Source organism: Talpa occidentalis, unplaced genomic scaffold, assembly GCF_014898055.3.
Source record: "Talpa occidentalis isolate TD23 unplaced genomic scaffold, MPIMG_talOcc4v2.1 talOcc4.13, whole genome shotgun sequence".
NCBI lineage: Eukaryota > Metazoa > Chordata > Mammalia > Eulipotyphla > Talpidae > Talpa > Talpa occidentalis.
In genome coordinates this window covers 58,918,067-58,939,980 of record NW_023601322.1, presented here as the reverse complement: position 1 = coordinate 58,939,980, position 21,914 = coordinate 58,918,067, and the positions used below count along the sequence as shown (strand labels likewise).

At 47.3% G+C, this 21,914-nt stretch overlaps 2 protein-coding genes across 5 annotated transcripts in view; one reads left to right on the top strand and one right to left on the bottom strand.

The window, feature by feature from the left end:
* Positions 1-20,950, top strand: part of HMGXB3 (HMG-box containing 3) — a 49,321-nt gene extending 28,371 nt beyond the window's left edge. For 3 of the 4 annotated variants that reach the window (XM_037508954.2, XM_037508955.2, XM_037508952.2), the window contains 11 exons: positions 524-622; positions 2,353-2,502; positions 5,691-5,992; positions 6,496-6,623; positions 10,301-10,432; positions 11,310-11,494; positions 14,892-15,111; positions 16,379-16,512; positions 17,257-17,373; positions 18,599-18,808; positions 19,572-20,950. In XM_037508954.2, coding sequence (XP_037364851.1) covers positions 524-622; positions 2,353-2,502; positions 5,691-5,992; positions 6,496-6,623; positions 10,301-10,432; positions 11,310-11,494; positions 14,892-15,111; positions 16,379-16,512; positions 17,257-17,373; positions 18,599-18,808; positions 19,572-20,036 — 2,142 coding nt within the window. In that variant the 3' untranslated portion in view covers positions 20,037-20,950. The remainder of the gene's footprint in view (positions 1-523; positions 623-2,352; positions 2,503-5,690; positions 5,993-6,495; positions 6,624-10,300; positions 10,433-11,309; positions 11,495-14,891; positions 15,112-16,378; positions 16,513-17,256; positions 17,374-18,598; positions 18,809-19,571) is intronic. The other variant, XM_037508953.2, reaches the window with a different exon arrangement.
* Positions 20,846-21,914, bottom strand: part of CSF1R (colony stimulating factor 1 receptor) — a 28,970-nt gene continuing 27,901 nt past the window's right edge. Inside the window, exon 21 of the mRNA XM_037508956.2 lies at positions 20,846-21,889. Coding sequence (XP_037364853.1) covers positions 21,755-21,889 — 135 coding nt within the window. The 3' untranslated portion in view covers positions 20,846-21,754. The remainder of the gene's footprint in view (positions 21,890-21,914) is intronic.

The following is a 21,914-nucleotide window of genomic DNA, read 5'->3' as shown; positions in this document are numbered from 1 at the left end:
ATTTTCCACGTTTGTGTCTTTGCATACTGTTTCTGCAGGTACATGGATGGTTTAAGTGAACAGTCTGGCTACTTAAATGTCAGTAAAACTGCAGTTGTATAATACATTCCACAGGGCTTAAATGAAAACAAGGGGGACTGTCTTGTGTGTCATATGGTGTATGTCATCTCTTCCTTCCACCTTATGACATTTTAGTGAATGATCTTTCAAACCTTGCTGTCAACTTTACTCAGCCATATATTTGTGTATATAACTACTAGGTTTTTTTCATTTGATGGGAATTATACATCTGACTTAGTGTCTCTATTATGCAGTGTTATAAGCTACCCAGAATTGTGTGCCACTCCTGGAATTGAAAGTGACAGTCTTTTGTGCACTGGTGATGCTTATTAGCATCCCAGAGGGTTCATTTGAGACTTAATTCTATCACTTCCCTGGGAAATTGCATCTTCAAACTTTTTCAACCCACAGGACTTCGGGAGTTTGAGGTTCAAAGCCCTAAATAGTTTGTTTTGACCCACAGCTACCGAACGGCCCAGTCAACAGGACATCCCAGGTGAAAGTTGTAGAGGTCAAACCTGATATGTTTCCTCCGTATAAGTACAGCTGCACTGTCACATTGGTAAGTGCAACCAGGGGACTGGTTGACCCAGGTCGTTTTGATTTCGTAGTTGAGGATAAGTCAGATTGGCAGGGGGTTAGGGAAGGGGGCGAGGAATGCATAGGATCACAGATAGATCATAGATTCTAAAGATCCCCTCACTGATAGTAGTGAGAGCCACTGATGAATCAACTAGGTTTTTGTTTTTCATGCAGGACCTATAAAGTGTAATTTAAGATGACAATCTAGTTTAGTTTAGCTATCTTTGTACCTTTTAGTCTCAAAAGTGTGTTCCATAGATGAGTTTGGGCATTGCTACCTTTTTTCCTCCTTAAAATAGTCACATTCAATACTAGTGTTTTACAGGACTTGAGAAATGCTTTAGTAGAAAACTTATTTAGCTTGATATTTCCCATCCCTCTCCCCTTATTTTTTAGAATAATACACATTAACACCCTAATAAATGTGTGGCTCGGGGGTCATCTTTTTGCAGGGTAAGCAGCATGGAGCAGAGGAATAAACACCAGGTGTTGAAAGACCTGGTTCACAGTAGTTCTGACACTGCTGTTAGCACGACGGCCATGTGACCTTGGGCTCAACTCTCTCCTGGGGACCTCAGTTTTCACTGTCTGGAAAAGGCTGCATGATATGTTGGGGCTTCTCTTCCTTTTATTAGTCTCTAATTTTCTTGAGCCTTAAAGTATTAATCGGCCAGATCTCTTTTGACAAGTTTCTCTGGCTGAGTTGAATAAAATGCACAGTTTGAGTTTGAGAGTGCAGCTAGAGTTTTAAACATTTAAACTGATAAAGGCAGACAGGTGCAGAGTCATTCATTCAAAATATAATTTTTGAGTACCTGCTATGTGTCTGGGCCCTGTGCTCAGATTCACTAGTGAGCAGGACAGTCACAGCAGTCTCTATCCTCGAGAGCATATTAAGTTTCTTTGTTAAAAGACGTACTTAGTACCTTGTCCAGGCCATCCCTTTGATTCCAGGAGGCCACTGAGGTTGCCATCTGATGGGTCTTACCCAGGATCCTCTTAATCTGACTAGTAAAGGTGTCCAGGGCCTCCTTGGTGGTGCAAGGGGTTAAAGCACAGTACAATGAAGCTGTCTGCAGCCTCTGCAGCATGAGTTCAATCCCCAGCCGGCTGGGGAGCTACCCACATGGCACAGCAGACCTCTCCTGTCTCCTGCTACTCCCCTCAGCAGTGTGTTTCAGTCAGTCTGCCTGTTTTGTTCCCCGCTCTGTCTCTGGTGAACCTTCTTCCCCCCAGCATCTCTGGCCTGTACCCCAGTTCTTGTATGCATAAATAAATAAATCTTTAAAAGAAAAAAAGGAAAAGTATCCAGGGAGCCCAAAGCTTGGATGCCCAAGCTTTGAGCATCAGTAGTCTAGATTCATACTTTGTCTTTGGGCGGGGCTGGAAATCTTAGAGACACGATGCATGTACTACAATCTAGACAGACATGTCTCACTATGCTCACTGTCTTGAATTTCTGACCCTTGACATTGACTCTCTTGCTTCACAGATGGCAAGGGACTTGAAAATCACACCGGCTCTCTTAAGACTGGAAGGGGATTACTGCAGGAAAGGGGTCTTCTTCAAGACCCTTTGGAAGTTAATCTAACTCTGGCTTTAGAATTGCCACTTTCCTCTGATTTACTGATAGCAGTCATCCTGCTTCTTGGCCCTCCCCGGGTACATCTTAACTTTTATAGAACTAAACTTTGGTCTTTCTTTTTTTAGGATTTGGGCCTGGCTACATCAAGAGGCCGGGGAAAGTGCAAGAATCCCTCTTGTAGCTATGTCTACACCAACCGGCATAAACCTCGGGTTTGTCCCAGCTGTGGTTTTAACCTTGCCAAGGACCGGACTGAGAAAACCAACAAGGTTCTCGTGAGTTCCTTCCCTTGGCCTTGGGTTGGGTTCTGTGAGCAGACCTGATGTAGTAGAAATAAAGGTATTTCTTAGGTCATCAGAGTAAGAGCACCACAAACAACCAGATTACAGGTTCTTAAACCTAGGCAAGTGCATTTTTTCTGGGCTTCCTTGTCCTCATTGGTGGGCTGACTAATTACCTTGATCTCTGAAAACTTTCTAGCCTAAAGGACCAAGAGTTCATTCAACAAAGAGAATGGCAACACGGGCCTTAAAAAGGACTTTGATAATGAGGAATGGAAGAGTTCCATCCTTTTAGTTCTGAGGCCTGGCAAAGGACCTGTAACTAGTATTTTGGTAAACAGAGAATGCCAGTACTGGGGCTTTATAGATCACTGCTGCTCAGGTACCTCACGGAGCTTTTGACTAGTTACTAATATACCTCTAGTGGTCTTTGCAAATCTGTGAAGTTGGACCATACTGTTTGGATAGTAAAACACATTCTACTCGGCTTACTTCTTTTTATTAGAACCAGATCAGGGCGGGGGTGGGAGGGGGGTTGCGGGGAAGGATGGGAATTTGCACATGAGGATTTTTTTAAGTGCACAAGACAACAAATAGAATGAGAGTAAGAACAGAAAAGTTTCTGATCTGCTTTGGGGAGTGGGAGGTGAGGGTGTCTCACAGAGCATGGGGATCTCACATGGGGCCTAGGTATTGCAGCTCTAAGCTGGACCTTGTTTGATGGGTACTATGTGGGTTGAAGGGGAAGGTATGCCATATTCCTGGACAAGCCTGAGCAATACTGAAGAGATGGGGAATCAGTGAGTGTCCATTCAGCTAGAGGAGAGGGGGTAGAGGGGGCTGGGGGGAGGATGGAAAATAAGACTTTAAAGGCACATTAGGCCCCATTGTGGCAGATGTTTAGTGTTGGATTGTGCCATAGGGACCCACTGAACGTCCTTGAGACAGGAAGAGTCCAGGCAGAGGGTGATATTGGAGGAAACTTAAATGACATTTAGACTAGACATGACTGGGGTGGGCATTACTGGCAGATGAACCTCACTCTGATCTCTAGGTCTGTTTCCATTCGTGAGATTATCATCTTAGAGGAGTGGAACTAATGTGCACTGATGGCTTAGTGGGAAAACACTGAGGCTGGGGGTTGGAAGACCTGATGGGAGTGACCTGGAGTAAGATGCTTTCCTCTGCCAAGTTTGAGCTTCCCCATCAGCAACACAAGGCAGTCAAGGTGGTTAGATCTGGGCATTTTGTTCTCAGCACAGGAACCTAGAGAAGACTCAGAATTTAGCTTCAAGGAGTCTGTAACCCCTGAAATTGTGAGTAGAAGGATCCTGAGCTACCAGTGGTTCTGTCACTACCAGCCCCCGTTTTTCATGCCCGACTGTGCTGCTCGTCATGTGGTGCCTACTGCACCTTGTCTGGACTCCCTCATTAGCTCCCTGTGACTGTCCCTGCGACATGGTAACCTTTAGCTCCGGTGTGTCTGTTCCTCCATTCCTGCTACCCCTGGAGCTTGCATACATAAGGTTGATCAGTAATTGTGGAGTGAAATTGAGTTCTTTGTAGGTAGAACCCCCAACACTTTCTCAGGGTGTGGTGTAGTTCTTGGTGTGGTTTGCAGTGGAGAAATAGACATTGGCCTCTAGATCTAGGGTGGCTGATAGGGTGTGATGTAGCTTTTCAGGTCAGAAATTGTCTAGAGATTTCAAATCCCACTATTTTATTTATATTTCTGTGTCTTTGGCTCACTGGCAGCTTCTACCCCACCACCCCTACCCCTAAACTCTCATCTTCAGATATTCACACACACTTTAATCCCCTCAGTTTTAGAGAAATAAGATGTAATTACTTTTTTCCACAAAATAAAGCACTGGTCAGAAAGACCCAGGATCTTAGTATGTGTTGTCTTTGACGCCCCCTGCTGGTTGGGCATTTCCCATGTATTTTGTTTTTAGTGACTAAAGAGGCTGTGCCATTTCGGGGCTGGAACAGTCTTCATTCCTTTCCATTTCTCATCTGTGTCTCAGTCATTCCTGCCTTCTGGTTCTCCAGCCCATGGCTCACCTAAGTCATGTCTGGGAACACAACCTTCCAGGGCAACTCATTTTAGTGTCAGTAGCCATTAATTTGTTCTTTTTAAGCAAGGGCTGTTGACCGCTTACTATGGGTCAGGCTTTTGGTAATTAAAGATAAATAGAGCAAGAGGCCACTTTCCTTACAGTCTTGTGAAGGGGAAAGGTGAGTAACCACACTGCTGAAGTGAGATGAGCGTTGTAGGTATGCACAGGTAGTAGAGAGCCTTTTCTTGTTGTTAAGCAATTAACTTCCACAAAGCAATGTATAAATATGTCCAACAAATATGATTTAGTATCTCTTGTGTGTCCTGGTCTCATGCTGTTATGGGGAATCAGAAAATAAGCTAGGACTCTCTAATCACTAAAGGGGGGACAGTGGATTACTAGCTGTGAGAAGGTCAATTCGGAGGTAAAATTATTGGACTCTGGGAGCACAGTGGAGGGGCTGTTTCATGCTCCATTTGTATCGGGGAGGAACCTCCATTGAAAAGGCACCCTCCTGAGAAGGACTTGATTTTAATGAGCATTTCAGAACCTTGTTCCTAGAAGCCTCTGGCTGGTATATATAAAGATCTCTTATGCCCAGGAGCATTAAGTGTTAAAGATAGGTGGTTAAAGGAGTATAGATGCTTGTTTATATGTTAAAAATGTTAACATTAAATGTTTAAACTACCAGTGCAATGTTTTCATTGCATCCCAGGCATTGTGGTGAGTGGTTTATTTGTACCTCATACAACTCTTGGAGATTGCTAGTATTTTGATCTCCATTTCATAGGTGGGAATACTAAGGATCAGAAAGAATCAATTTCCAGCTGCAATTTCATGTGCAACTGTTAATGGCATATTCAGAATTGAAATTCAGATCTGTAATCCTCCAAACCCTATACCTGGTGAATGGGCGCTGACTCCAAATCTATGACCCTCACCGTATGCTAGAGAAACAGTGCCAGAGGTAGACCCTACCTGGCCTGAATTGCTCTTAGAACCCGGGTTCCCCAACCTCTCTGCCTGGTCCTGTTCCTCTGCCACTCACAGCCTTTCATTATTTTAGCCCAGGATTGGCTTTTTGTGCCCTACGTGCTTGGTGATTGGTTCTTCTTTCCCCAGGAGACGAGCCCACCCCTCCCAGATGTGCTGAGTGCCACGGAGCCTCTGAGCACCACCCAGAGGGAGATCCAGCGCCAGTCCACACTGCAGTTGCTGCGCAAGGTCCTGCAGATTCCCGAGAATGAGTCAGAGCTGGCCGAGGTCTTCGCCTTGATTCATGAACTAAACAGCTCTCGACTCATCCTGTCCAACGTGAGTGAGGAGACAGTCACCATCGAGCAGACCTCTTGGTCGAATTATTATGAGTCTCCGTCCACGCAGTGCCTTCTCTGTAGCAGCCCATTATTCAAAGGGGGACAAAAGTAAGCACCCCATTCAGATTTATCCTGCCCCCAAATGCCCTCTATGGCTCATAGGCTCTTTTCTTCAAATGATTTTAAGGCTATCATCTTTGAAGATGTTATACTCTGCATTCTTAATGTTTTCTTTAGCTTTCTAATTGCCTTAAATAGAACAATGATGATGATGAAAATGAGAATAATAATAGTGATTATCCATTATTTCTGTTGTCACCAAATTAGGATTTAGTTTACATCCCATTATAACACTTGGATTTGGGAGGTCAGTGGGAATGGTTAAGTTTGGTGATATATTGAGTTATGTAAACTTCAAGAGTGCTTCACAGACCAAATCCCAACAAAGTGGGAATGCCAGCCCAGACCACTTGGCAACCCAGGCTCCAGCGCCTTCATCTGCCCAGTCCACGAAAGTCTGGAGAATTTGGCTATTGATCACTGAGCCCTGGAATTGCTTTCAGGGGTTGATACCCTTTCTATTTTTTTATTGGTGATGTTTTTGGTACTAGCTCCCTGGCAGGACCTCAGGAGTGCTGGCTGCTGACAGCCAGCCGACTGCAGGTGGTGACTGCTCAGGTGAAGATGTGTCTGAATCCCCAGTGTCTGGCCCTGCACAGCTTCATGGACATTTATACAGGTGAGTGCCAGCCTTTTCTCCCCTCAGAGGCCCCAGAGCAGACTGGAGAAGAGCCTCTGTGTTCTGACCTGTCCTTGGATCACTGGACCTTCCCGGATGGGCTTCTGGAGAAGCAGGAGATTTTTCCTTCAGAATGCCTCTGCCCTAGAAGGTGACATTTACTTCTCAAATGTTAGGACTCTTTCTTCTTTGGGCCCTTAAAACAAAGTACATTTAAAGACAACAGCTCTTTCTTGTGGAAAAACTGGAAAATGCAAACAAGTATAAAGAGGGAGCTAAAAACCAGCATTAATTCTACTGTCATGAGATCAACACTTGCACTCTCTAATCCACATGTTTACTTGTACATGCAAAGTTTAAGAATGTCCAGAAGTGCTCATTGGTTTGTAATTCTTGCAACAAAAGGACAAGTACAGATGTTTTCAAATGTACTTTTTAAATTTAGCAGAATTATGGGCATCTCCCTACAGCAGCAAGTTTAAACATGACCATTTCTAAGGAATGAGCGTGCTGTTTTAGAGTCCTCTTTATAACTGCATCTTTGTGTGCAGCTTTAATTATTTCCTTTGGGCAAATGCTCAAAAGTGGAATTGCTGTACATTTATTGTTTTCTCCCCCATTCTTTCATCAACATCGAGCGCTTATTGAACATTCCCCATGGTGAGAATTTGAATTGAGTTTGAGTTATTATTTGTCCTTTGTCTTCAGAATCTATGGTTCCTTACTTTGAAGTTACACTTTTTACTATCTTGTATGTTAAATATACAAGATATATTTAATATCTTGCCTGATTGAGTTTGTGCTGCTTGATATTCTTGTCAGTAGTTAATTAGTGCCCATTCCCTGCAGCTTTTCTAGGCCGAGTAGTACTTAAGGTTTTATACTTTTTTAATTTTAACTTTACTTTTAAATTTAGATGTGATAAAATTTATTTTGTTGTTACATAATTCTGAGTTTGGAGAAATGCACTAAGGTGTGTAACTGCCTCCACAGTCATCATGTAGGATGGTTCTGTTCCCCCACACCCCAAATATTCTCTTGTAATCAAACTCACCCTTAGCTCAGGAGACCTTTTGACCTGTTTTCCATTCCTGTAGTTTTATCTTTCCAGAAAGTCATATAAATGCAATCCTAGTATGTAGCATTTTGAGTCTGGTTTTTTTCACTAAGCATAATGCCTTTGGGTTCATCTATGTTATTGCACCAGTAGTTCCTTTTTATTGCTGAGTAGTTTGTGTTAGTACCACCATTTGCTTACTTCTGTTCACTCACTGAAGAACATTGATTTTGGCAGCTAGGAATAGAGCTGCTGTCAACATTCCTGTAAAGGCTTTTGTGTGACCATAAATTATCATTTCTCTTGGTTAAATATGTAGGATTCAAATTGCTGGGCCATATGGTAAGTGTATGGTTACCTTTATAATAAACTGTTGAGCCATTTGGCTACAGGTCTACTCTTACTTTCCCTCTGACAATGCGAGTTCCAGTTTGTAATGGTATCTCATTGTGGTTTTGATTTGTATTTCCCCAATGATTAATTGTGTCGAGCATCTTTTCATGGGTTTGTTTTCCATCTGTAGGGTGAAATGTTCACATCTCTGAACCGTTGAATCTGGTTTTCTTTTCTGATGAGTTTTGAGAAATTTTAAAAAAATATATTCTGGATATAAGTCCTTTCTTGGATAAGTGATTTGCAAATATTTTCTTATGATCTGTGTCCTGTTTGTTCATTCTCTTAACAGAATCTTTCACGGAGCAAATGTTCTCAATTATAGTAAAAACTAAATCATCAGTTTTTCCTTCCAGGGATTGTGTCTTTTATGTTGTTTCTAAGATCTCTACCTAGGGGAAGATCTTATAGTCTTACTATGTTTCTTTTAAACATATTATAATTTTACAGTTTAGGTCTGTTATCCACTTTGAATTTTTGTATGCAGTGTGAAGCCCAGCTTGAATTCAGTTTCTTGGCGTGTGGGTATCTACCTGTTGTACCACCTTTTTAAAAAGTAGTCCTTTCGCCATTGAATTGCTTTTGTTCTTTATGGAACATCAGTTGGTCATATATGTGCACTTTTGCACTCTGTTCTCTTCCGCTATTTATTTGTCCTTTTGCCAATATCGCACTGTCTTGTTTACTGTGACTTTGCAGTAAGTCATATAATCAGGTAGTGTGAATCCTCTAGCCTTGTTATTCCAGAATTGTTCTGGTTATCTTAGTTGCTTTTGCATGTCCATGTAAAATTTTAAAAATCAGCTTGTCAGTATCTGCAGAATCCTGCTGGAATTTTAAATTTGAATTGTGTCAAATATGTATTCAATTTGGGGAAGTTTGACATGTCTTGAAATAATTACTTTCCAATCCATGAACATGGTCTGTCGTTTTCTTTTATTTCCTTAACAGTGTTTTATAGTTTTCAGCATTTAGATCCCAAACCTATTTTGTTAGTTTTAAACTGCAGTGTTTTACTGTGCTCTGCTTAGTGCTGCAGGCACAGTTCAGTTTCTGACTGTTCAGGCTAGCAGCGTCTTTGTCTTCATATTCATTGACCATGCTTAGACACACTTTAGGAACTTGTAGATTAGTATTTGATAGGTAAAAACCAGTATAGTTTCTGGGCCTCCCTGGTGACGCAGGCAGTTGAGCACCACACTGCCAAGCTGTCCGTAGCCTCTGCAGCACAGGTTCGATCCCGGCCGGCCGGCGAGACTCCCACATGGCAAAGCAGACCTCTCCTGTCTCGCCCGCTACTCCCCAAGCAATGTATCCTCAGTCTGCCTGTTCTGTTCCCTGCTCTGTCTCTGGTGAATCCTCTCACCCTCCTGCGCATCTCAAGAACTGTACCCCAGTTCTTGCATAAATAAATAAATCTTTTTTAAAAAAACCAGTATAGTTTCTTAATTAGTTGTATTTTTTTGATTACTAGAAAGATTTAAATCTTTTGCATTTTTTCTCTTGTGAATTTCCCGTTATTTGAGGTATTTTGTTGACAAGAGTTCTGCAGTTCATCAGTTGTCTTTTAAACTTGGTTGCAATTGCTTTTTGACACAAACGGTCAAAAAGATTTTTTTGCTCTTTGTTTCTTTTAGATTTTTATGTTCTTAGAGTTCTCATGGTTTCAAAGTGACTTTGCTATTCTGCTCAGAAAGGCCTTCCCCACTCCTCTCTTCCTTTAATGGGAACACAGTCTGAACAAACTTGTGTATTTTGTGCAAATAAACGATCTTAACCATCTTTCATATATCTTAAATTGACTGCATTTAAATTCCTGTACATCTATCCTCGAATTTAGCAGAGAGGTGATTTTAGAACCTTTGTTAACCCCCTACACTTCCTGGACTAGAGACTGCTAGGTCTGTCCCAGTAGCACAGGTGTTCCTGGCAGAGGTGGCAGAGTGATGCCTGTGGTGGTGACTGTGCTGGGTGTAGGGAGAGGTTTCTGTTTTTATTTAAAAAGAAATTATACTATACATATTTCTTTACTTGCTTTTTTCATTTAACAATATATTGTGGACAACTCCTGTCAGAGCATTTAGGTCTGCCTTACTCTTTTTGACTAGGCATAGTGTTTCTATTTTATGACTACACCATAGTTTATTTAATAATCCTATTTCCAGGTTTTTGCCTCTGTGGATGATGTTATAGAGACGAAACTCTCTTGCTTCTTTTTAACATTCAGGTCTCTTTAATGTGGGGAACAAGCTGCTGGTGAGCCTGGACTTGCTTTTTGCAATCCGAAACCAGATCAAGCTGGGAGAGGACCCCAGAGTATCCATCAGCACTGTTCTAAAGTCAGTGCAGGAGCAGACAGGTAAAAGTTGCCTTATTCCCCTCCCCATGGCTAGTCCTAAGCTCCCTGGATTTTTCAGTGATGTTTGAAAGAGTCATCCTGGAAGAGAGTGTGATTTTGTGATGGAGACATTCCTAAGACATTCGTTCTTTTGATTTTTGGAAATACCAAGCTAGCTTTGGAAAGTGTGAGTCTTTTGTGCATCAGGGGACCATCAGTAGAAAATTAAGCTGACTTTTTGAAGCTCATCCTTTGAGCATAGGCAGATGTGATCTCATTGCATTTCAGTCATATGTTCTCCACACACAGTTTCTGCATGTCTGCTGCCAGCCCCATGGCTCATGTGACCTGAAGGTGCCAGTCGCATAGTTGAGGGTGGAGAGCATCTTCCTTACTACCAAGAAATTATTGTTTTTTTAATTCCTTTCCCCTTCCCATTCCCACAGACTCTACTTCACCATTACCTTTTCTTGCTATGAGGACAGGTGGAGTCGAGGAAATCTTCCTGGCTCAGACAAATCCATTTGAGTCTGGGCTCTGCCACTTGGATGGCAGAGTGATTTTGAGCAAGTTATTCCCTATGCCTCAGTTTCTGCAGTTATAATACAATAAGGATAAGGGGCCCCGGTTCATAAAGATATAAGGGTTGAATGAGATAATGCAATTGAAACTGGTGCCACAGCATCTGGTGCCTGGAAGGCGGTATTACAAGGGGGCTTTTGGGTTGCCTTCTGACATTTTGAAGGCCAGGCTACTCAACCCTCAAACTGGTTAGTATTCTTGAGTGTCCTTAGGTGAGAGGCAGCCTACAGAGTTGCTGTTCTTGCTGGCCATTGGCTCATCCCTGGTGGCCTCAGAATCATCGTCTTTGATCTCAGTGCTCTTGTTCTCCTTCCAGAGAAGACTCTGACCTCAGAGGAGCTGAACCAGCTGCAGGAACTTCTGTGCAATGGCTACTGGGCTTTCGAGTGCCTCACTGTCCGAGACTACAATGACATGATCTGTGGCATCTGTGGTGTGGCCCCTAAAGTGGAAATGGCCCAGAGGAGTGAAGAAAATGTGCTGGCACTGAAGAGTGTGGAGGTAAGTGCCTCTCGGCCACTGTTGGTGACCTCTGCAACTGTTCTCCCACTTTGGCGCCCACCTTCTTATACCATGTCCCTGGGGCAGATAACTAGTCCTGTCCTATGTGGGGTGAGTGACTTCTTCCTGCTGCTTCCCAGGATTAAATCTAATGAAGGCATTTGTTACTCATTCTACAAATAATGTAAATATGAACAAAGTATGCTTTTAGACACTTAGGAAGTGGCAGTAAAAAAACCCACAGGGTTTCTGTGCTCATGAAGCTCACATGCTGGTTTGGGGAGACAGGCAGGAAGCGAATATTGTTAGTAATTGTATCTCTCATATATAATTATAACTAATTTATTTAAAGTAGCATAGTAATAATAAAGCATGGAAAAGAGGAGAGTGTGGTGGAATGGGGGATAATTACTGTTTCTTACGGGTAGTTGGCGAAGGTCTTTCTATTCCAGTGGCATTTGAGTAGAGATCTGAAGCCCATGTAGCTCTTGGGGAGGAGTGTTCCAGGCAGAGGGAGCAGAGAAAGAGGGGTCTGGGGTGGGCTTGCTGGGTGTGACTGAGGAGCAGCAGGGTGGCCAGAGGGGCTGGACTGTGCTAACCTTGGGAGAGAGGTGGAACATGTGAGGGTCACCAGACTGGGAGTTCAGACTGGGGTCACTGGTGCCATTTGAAGGCCTCACACTAGTGAAATGGAGCAACCAATTCTTTGGGGGAAAAGAATGACATGATCTGACTTAGGTTTGTAACTGAAAATGTTCACACGAAAAGAACGGCAGCTTTATACATTAATTCTAACAAATGTCCAAGAAATGTATGAATCCAGTAATAGGAAAAGAACAAAAATAGGTGTTATTTCCCCAGTTCACATGCAAGACCATGTAACCTTGAGAATGAAAGCAGACATTTAACATAGGAGAAGAAATTGGGACTGATTGTACTCATGAATATAGATGCCAAAGACCTGAATTAGATAACAGCAAATCAAGTCTAATGATGAATAAAGTAATGTGCCATGACTAAGCTTTCCCCAGGAAAGCAAGATAACGCCAACATTTGGAAATTCACTAATGCAAGCAACCACTTAACAGATTAAAGGAGAAAGCCCATATGATTATTTCATTAGATGCCAAAAAGTCTTCATTATTAACACCCATTTATGATAAAGTTCATTGTACAATGAGAATAATAGGGAGGCTTCTTAACCCTTTACGGGGTTTTTTTTAAAAAGCACCCATAGATTGATGAACTGTCTCCTAGGGCAAGGCCTGCTCACCTTGCCCAGGCATGGATGCCCCTTGCATGTGAGGTCGTTGCCCTGGGACACTGGCTTTGCCTCTCACCTGTCATTATTGGGGACTAGAGGGGGCCTCTGGAGAAAAGCTTTGGTTTGGTTTCTGGCATGGCTAGCTGAGCACATTAGGGATGTAATGCATATTCCTCTTTCCCGTCCCAATTTAAAAAGAAAAATACATATGTTGATCAAAAAAATTTTTGAAGGATGGTGGTGCATAACAAGACATTTAAAAACATAATATTCCCTGGAGCTCTTTCAGTGTTCCTTGGAGAGAAAATGAACTAAAAATAATGTTGCTTTTTTGTGTTTTTTTTTTTTTCACCAAGAGACTGTCTCCAGACCCATTCAAATCTGTTTGCTGATCAGCATGAATAGTAACATAGTCACAATTTGTTGTGTGCTTAATTACATATGCTAACTTCTTATTCTGTGTGAAATTCTTTGCTGTATGACTTCATTCCCACCCAACCCTTTGAGGTGAAGGGATTGAAATTCCAGGGCTTATCCAAGCTCACCTGGCCAGAAAGGGGTGACCCTGAGTGGCCTTTGGTATGACTGTGATCCCAGTGTCTGAGCTTCTTGGCACCGCCACACTCACCACTACTTCCAGGTACTGAGCTCTGGTTTTTCTAAACACATCTGGCAAGAGACATTTTGGTTTCCAGAGTAGACAAAGGTCACGTCCCTGCAAAGTCCCCATCTCCAGCCTTGCTGGTCCTTGCCTCGTCCTGGTCAAGGCCCTTTCCTCGCAGGATGGAGCACCATTCCTGCTCTCAGCACGGGGGTCCTGTCCCTCCTGTGGTGCTGCCTGCTTCTGTGTGCAGGATGGGTGTGTGTGTGTCTAGGGAGAAGGTGAGACTTGAAATAAAACAAAGATTCTGAACAACACTGTAAATATGCTTGTCTGTAGAAGACGGTCTGGATTGACCCCTGTCCTCGGGGGCTGTTGGCGGGAGGACCCTTGACACAGATGGCAGTTACTGCGTTGGTTTGTTCCCACAGTGTACTCAGTTGGCATTTCCTGTCCCTTTGTGGGTGGGCTCAATACCTTATGAAACTGGGACACTTGCCATTTCCTCAGGCGTGCACGGAGTGCCTGTGAAAGGGGACGGAGGGGAGGTGAGCAGGGAAGGAGAGGTCTTTGTGCGGAGCGTGGGTCTCAGGCATGGAATTGCATCAGGCAGTGGTTCTCAAACTTCTTGGTGTGGGGACTTGCTGGACCCACCCATGAAGGTTCTGTCTGGGTGTATCTGGATTGGAGGTCAAGAATTTGCATTTCTATTAAGTTCCCAGATGATGGCCACACTTTGAGACCCACTTACCTAGGGAATCTTGAAAACGCACACCTAACGATTTAGTGCATACAGATTGCTTTGGCCCATGTGTCTGAATAAGAAATTAGAGTACTGCTGAGTGACTCAGTGACTCTGGAGATAGTAAGGCCAAAGGCCATAGTGAGCGCCATGAAAGAGGATGTGCAAGAGGTAACCGTTAGCAGCATGTGTGCTGGGTGCCTGTAACAGATAGGTCAGTGCTGTGTGAGTTCGGGCTGTGTGCCAGGGTCAACAGGGCCTTGGAAGCTGGGTGCAGTGTTACTCCATCTTATTCTCATGCCTGCCAGTTGGGTTTGGGGATTAAGGGCTTAGACTTTGGAACTAGAACTTTGTTCACTTCTTATTCTGTCCCTCAGTCTAGTGTCTCACTCTGACCCCTTCCCTGATACTGTAGGAGTTAGTGCCTGGCTCATGACACGTACACAGATGGTGGCTCCCCTCTCCTGGCAGGGCTGGCTCCCCTTTCCTGGCAAGCCTCTCTATTATTCTTATTGTACAATGAGCTTTGTCTTAAATGGGTGTTAATAATGAAGGCTTTTTTGCATCTAATAAAGTATAGGTCTGGGGGGTGCTTTGGTGTGGGAGGAGCAGTAGGCTGAAGGGCATTGGGAACTAAGGTGCTCCATGTGGAGACATCCTGGCAGTGTAGGGCTGTCAGACTCCTGCCCCCCAGCCTTGGTTGCCGTGGGCTGTGTATCAGGGAGGTAGGTTCTGTGTTGCTAATGCTCCATGGCTCCTACAATGTGATCTTTTTATCCTGACCCCTTAGTTCACCTGGCCTGAGTTCTTGAGCTCTAATGAAGTCAATGTGGAGGATTTCTGGGCCACGATGGAGACAGAGGCGATCGAGCAAGTGGCCTTCCCCACCAGCATCCCCATCACCAAGTTTGATGCCTCTGTTATCGCGCCCTTCTTCCCACCACTCATGAGAGGAGCTATGGTCGTCAACACGGAGAGAGACAAAAGCCTGGATGTGCAGCCGGCACCTGGTAAGGTGCCTGGCAGCTGACTGGAGTCAGGGCAGGCCTACTTTGGAGTCCGGGACATTGTCCGTGGCAGGATGGCACAGGTTGTAGGGAGGGGGCTGACCTGCCTCTATGGCTTTTCTGGAAAGTGGGCAACAACCTGAGATTAAATTCACGGTGCCGAGTTTTGAGAAGTTGCCAGCCATATATCAGGGCTGACTTCAGGGCTGGCTGTCAGCTGTCTGCAGCACACTACACTGACAGTGGAAATCCTCTGAAAGGTGCTGCTGGTCGGGTCCGTCCCAGAGATCCTCACTGATACGTGCAGGGAAGCCAGGGAACCTGCTTTGTAAATGGATCTTTAAGATGGTTTTGTAGACACTGCATTGCACATGAGGGGAGACACCCTGAATGAACTACTGAGAACATAGGTTTCTGACAACTTGGGGCCACTGCCCAGGTATGTTACCTAGTTAGGTGGCCTCCACCAAAGCCCATCATTGCACGGATCCTCTGCTCCATTCACAAAGGAGGCATGTGCTGTTCTCAACTCAAAGGACTCGCACTGCTGCGAAATGTGAAATGCTTTGCTTTTGCATCTCACAGTAAAAAATAACTGCGTCATGACCCTCGTGGTGCATAAATCTGCACAAGTGTGTATATCTGTAACTGAAACAAAATTTTCACAAATAGTACTTTTTTTTTTTCCAATGTAATACACTTTATTTTCTATTTTCATATATGAAATTCAGGACATGAACTGCTAAATAGGTTTGTCATATTTCGGGATCTACTGATTCTCAAACAGCACTTCCTCACATGCAGTAGGTACTGAGGTCCTGCCTTGTGTTCGCTGCTTCAAAGCTCAGGAGTGTTTTTTTAAGGTCCCAGTAACTGTGGTCAGGCTGGTTTGGGGACTCAGTAGAGTGTCTTTAAAGGAGAGCCGCTGTTCTCGTTGCTGTGACTTTGTGGTGAGCCGCTGCCACCTGGGTTCTGCAAAACCTGCACAGAGGAAAGCCGACCCATTATGGGGTATTTGCAAGGGCTGTCTGCTGGGTCTTGTCCATTAGTGTTCAGGGTCAGAAAGCCAGTTCTGAGCAACTTGACTGGACTTCGCTGTGGAAGTTAATAGACCCACCTCGGGTGCCCCTCCCCCGAGCCCTGGGCCCTCTGTACGTGGCTGGCCTGGCTCTTGGCACCCTCCCACCCAACCCCACCCCGGTTCTCAGCTTCATTCAAGAGGTATCCTGGCACAGCACCTTCCCAGCCCCATGTCTCTTATCTCTTGCAGGCAATGGCAGTGCCTTGGTGAGGCTGCTCCAGGAGGGCGCCTGCAGGCTGGAGGAGATCAGCACCTACAGTGAAGATGACCTGCGGCACCTGCTCAGGCAGTGCAGCATCCCCTTTGGGGCAGATGACTCTAAGGTAAGCATTCGAGGGCGGCAGTTGAGATAGAAGTTTTGGTAACAGGCTAATGGGCCCATTTTTCTGAGCAGGGATATGCAAGTCTGCCTTGCGCTATGTTGGACAGCGGGTGCTGGGGGCAGGAGGCCTGGGAGAGCACACGCACACTGGAGGGCTCTCCCCCATCAGTCCTGTGCGGAAGGTGGTGGGCCTGGGCTCCCAGCTCTCCTGTTTACTGTGACCCTGCATAAGCTACCACACATCTCAGAGTCTGTTTTTCTTCATTTGCCAAGTGAAAGTAGCCAAAATACTCCGAGGGTTGTTTCAAGGAAGGTGCTTTGTATAGTGTCTGGTTGTCTCCTGACCAGGCTCTAGGTGAATGGGCGCCGTTGCATCCAGGGACGTGTGAGCATGCACGAGTGTGCACACGCACATTGTGGCCACACGTGGCCTACCTTAATTCATACCGATAGGCTCTGGAAAGTTGTGTGCTTCCTTTTGGTTCAGGTGTGACTGTTACTTCTCTTAGCAGCTTTCCCTGCCCTTTAGTAGGAACATTTCGGACCTTGGAGTGTGGCAGCTTGCTCTGTTAGGCTGGCTCCATAACTTTATCCTTTCAAGGCCTTGGGTTCCTGGAGGGGCCCTCGAGCAGCTTGGGCTGGTGAGGCCTACTTGACCCTGGCAGTTGATACTTTTTTGCTCTGGGTACTGAAGCCTGGTCCCTTAGCAGTTGGCCTCATTTGGTAATCTTGTCCTCTGTCCCAGGACCAGCTCTGCTTCTCCTTGCTGGCCCTCTACAAATCTGTCCAGAATGGAGCCAGTGCCAGACAGCCCCCACCTCATTTCACAGGGGGTAAGATCTACAAGGTGTGCCCCCATCAGGTAAGAGGACAACCAGGGTGGGTGAATTGTCCATGTCAGAACACCCATACAGGGTGTCATTGATCCCTCTCATCTTGTGGGTCGGGTGCCAGCCTTTGGGCTAAGAAGGAGTCGGGTCGTCATCAGGGAGTATTTATCAAGCTTCCTACCTACCATGTGCTGACCCCTGCATTGGTTATCGAGGGCCCCAAAGTGAGTCACAGACAGCACTCCTTTCTGGCTGACCTATTTTTATGATGGGTATATCACCATGGCTTGGTGGTAGCTCTGAAGGAAGACCCTGGCATGGAAAGTAAGAGGAGTAAACTCTCACCATGCACCACCCAGAGAAGGCCATAGCCCCGGCAAGGAGCCAGGGAAGGAAAGTTCAGCAGAGGGAACTTGGGCCTGGGTGGGAAACTGGTGATCCAAGAGGAGGAAGGTTAGTGGCCACCCCATACTAGATCTGTGGTTTGTAGGCCAGAACAAAAGTTTGGAGATTTTTTCTGAGGGATGCAGTGTCCATTAGATGGCTTGGATTGGGAAACAGGGTGGGGCTGTGATCTGGTTTAGGGAAGATCATGCTTTGCAGAGTAGGCCCGTCCAGGAAGGTGCTGGGGTTAATAACCCCAAACACACTGAATGGGGAGAGAGCCTGCTCAGAGGATTATGTCATTGTGACTGGAAATCCTCTCACAAGAAGCAGTGACACAGGGACAGGAGAGCCACAGATCTCGGGACTGGGAGGGGGACACCAGCAGGACGGGTGGGTGTACATGTTGGGCGTGGAGTCTGAACTCCCCACTATGTGCAGCGCTTCCTGGCAGTGGAGCTGTTGACTCCTGTCTCAGCCTCCCACCTGGGCAGCACAGCATGGTGGGTGGGGGGAGCTGCTCAGAATACAGATGCTTGGGCCGCACCTACAGAGACTAATTCTTAAGGTCATGTTGGGTTCCAGAAACCTCCATTTGTGACCAGCTCTTAGCTGCCCACACCATGTGGTAGGGTTGGATAGCACTGAACTGGATGGTGCTGGGGAGGCACAAGAAGGGGGGCTGTGACTCAGAGTGGTCCTGTCAGCCTCAACCTCAGCTGTTAGGGACAGAAGTAGGAGGGAAGCAGAATGACTTGGCTATGGCAGGATGACAAGGCTTTCTAGTGAACTCCCTGAACGAATCCAGTGAGGGCCTGACTTGTCTATAGAACAGCTTTTTAAAACCCTGTGCTGTGCCTCTCTTTCCTCCAGGTGGTCTGTGGCTCTAAGTACCTTGTGCGGGGCGAGAGCGCCCTGGACCACGTGGACTTGCTCGCCTCTTCCCGCCACTGGCCGCCCGTCTACGTGGTAGACATGGCCACCCCAGTGGCCCTGTGTGCCGATCTCTGGTACCCTGAACTGACCAACCAGATGTGGGGGAGGAACCAGGGCTGCTTCTCCAGCCCCACAGAGCCGCCTGTGGTGAGTTCTCTTCTGAGGAGCTGGAGTGATTCTCATAGGCCAACAGTGTCTCACCCACCCCCAGTCCTTCAGGAAGGCCTTATGGAACAATTTCCAGCATCCTTTGCCTCCACCAATATTTTTTCTTGATGCTCTGGAGTCAGCATTTACCCACAAAAATCTTATTTTTTGTGCATGTGAGGCCATAGTGTGTCCATAGCGTGCCTAGGGTGTCCCACGTACATAGTTGCCTTCCAGATCCTAACTGACCTCATTTGCCCCCTCCTGTTCTGAAAGTGGAGAGTACAACCCAGAGGGAGTGGACTTGTGTCACATGGCTGGTTAGTGGCATGGCCGTTGCTGATTGCCACATCCTGGTATCATACTGGGCAGTGAGTAGTTCTTACAGAGACAGTGGGCACCCTCAGGCCAGCCGTGCCCTTTGCTGGAAGAAACCTTAGGAGGAAAAGGACAGCTCACCATCACCTCTTCTTTGTCCCTGGGTCCCACTGAGAGCTTCTGTGGGGCACAGCAAAAAGTTCTGAGCCTCAGTGGGCACCACCCCCACTTGCCACCCTACCACCCCCTCTGAACTGATGAGGCGCGGTGACAGTCGTGGCCCAGGTAATTCAGCATCTGCTCTGTCCCTGTTCTCATACGAGACAGGGCCCAGAGGAGGAGAGGGGCCGCAGGTGCGTGGTGACACGGGATTTAAGCAGGCTGGCTGACCCAGCCTTCCCTGCACGCCTCCTCCTTTCATGTTCAAGTGCCTTCTCTCTCCTAGAACGTGTCCTGCCCAGAGCTCTTGGATCAGCATTATGCTGTGGATGTGACAGAGGCTGAGCACTCCGTCCAGCACCCTGTCACCAAGACTGCCACCCGGCGCATCGTCCATGCCGGCACACAGCCCAGCCCTGGTGACCCCAGCGCCGGGCACCACTCTTTGGCCCTGTGCCCTGAGTTGGCACCCTACACAACCATCCTGGCCTCCATCCGGGACAGCAAACCAAATAGTGTCCGCCAGCGGCCCATCGCCTTTGACAACGCCACCCACTATTACCTCTACAATCGCCTCATGGACTTCCTCACCAGCCGCGAGATTGTCAACCGGCAGATCCACGACATCGTGCAGAGCTGCCAGCCTGGCGAGGTGGTCATCCGCGACACCCTCTACCGCCTGGGGGTTGCTCAGATCAAGACAGAGACGGAGGAGGGTGAGGAAGAGGAGGCAGCCGTGGCGGCAGAATAGACAGGCTCTGCACAGAGACTACACCGTCTCTCTCAAGCCATACGAGGCCCGCCCGGGCAGGGGCGGAGGGAGGCTCGCCTGCAGAGAGGGCCTCTGATGCTGGGACTGACCAAAGAGCTTCCATTTCCTGAGCACGCCGGGGCCCAGTCCTTGGTTCGCCACCTCACGGGGTTGGGAAGGCAGCAGAGCGCTCCTTACCAGCCCAAGAGAGCACTTGGGGGGACATGGTGTGTTCAGCAGAGGGGAGGGAGCCTGAGGGTGCCTGGTGGGTACCTGGCCTGCTAGGGCCCCGGGGGGCCGAGGCGGGAGTCTGGCACTAGGTGGGAAGGCCGCGAGGTGTCTTCTGTCCCCGAGGAACGCCGTCTCCAGGGCCCACCCCCACGAGTTCCTTAGCCTGTTGCCTTTGACCCTGGGCCTTGGGGGCTTCATTTGCTCTGGGGGCCCCTTTGGTTCCTGATTCTCTCAAGGAGGGCTGCATTTTCCTCCTGCTTTTCCTATACCCTATAGGGGAAGCTGAGGTGGGAGAAGCAGCCGCAGCTCTTCCAGGACTTCCCTCTCTGCCCCAAACTTTGAGGAAGAAGGTCCCCTTCCTCCTTTCCCTGGCCACTGCTGCTGCACCTACATCCTCCCTGGGCCCTCCCCATGGCGGGGATGTGGCCCGCGGGCATGACATAACCTGGCAGCAGTAGGAGAAACTCCCTTCTGTGAAGGGGAAGCGGCCCAGGCTGAAAGGAAACAGCGGACTGCTCAGTGCCCAGGGTTTGCTGGGGCCTGGGAGCTGGCCGTGTGTTATTTAAGTTATTGAGAGGAGCAGAGTAGGTGGCTTTTTTCCCCTCTCACTTCCCCCGACAAGAATAAAATTTATTAAATTATCTGATTTTGGTGAAGCGAGTCAAGTGCATGCGCACTGTACCAGCGGGTCACGGGTGTGGGGAGGCCTCAGGCCCGCAAGCGGCGCAAAGAACCAGAGGCCGGCTGTGTTAATGCTGTTAGTTTAATGCTGATGAACGTCCCGCAGTGTCACTGTTAGTTGTGAGTCAACTTGGGGGTGCATGCTGCTTGGTGTGGCCAGCCACACAGGTTGCCTGCCTTCCAGCTCAGGATGATGGGGGACTGGGCAGAACACCCCAAACTTTTAGCTGCCACCTGTTCATTACAGCATACCAGGTCCAGGGCTGGTGTGGTGGGGAGGGAAGGCCGTAGGCAGAGATGGGGGCTTCTTGCCAAGGAGCCCCCCTGCTCCAAGAGCCCAAGTAGAGCACCGTCTCTGGGCACCTGTCCTCTTTAAACGCTCTGCTGTGTTAGGGGAGCGGTCCTTCCACTCTGCCAAGGCCCAGGAGCCCTGTTTTCTCAAAGCTAGGGTGTCTCTGGGGGCTTTGTAGTTTCCAAGCCAGTTTGTTTCCATGGAGACATGAGGGGAGTAGGGACAGGGCTCCTGGAATTGGGGACAAGGTTAAGGGGGTGAGCTGGGGGTTCTCCCAGTTGGCATAGCGGACAGGAGGCCACAGCATTGAGAACGTGGGGGTGGGGGGAGGGCTCAGCCCCAGCCCCGCACCCCTGACTGGCAGTGATGGCCCAGATCCTGAAAGTGGGGTCCTCCCTGAGTTTCAGAGCTGGGCTGGGCAGTGGAGACGACCAAGGGCAGAGTCTGTGTTGGTCCACAGCGCCCTCTGGCGGTCACAGAAGCTTGGAGGAGGGAGAATGCTGCTGTCGTCCCCTCAGCAAAACTGGTAGTTGTTGGGCTGCAGCAGGGGCTGGGCAGCGTCCCCTTGCTCACAGCAGGCCAGGTGCTCGCTAGAGCTCTCCTCCTCAGGCTCGCTGCTGCTGCTGCTCCTTGCCAAGTTGGCGTAGTCCTGAGAAGAGGCGAGGGGAGGGCTG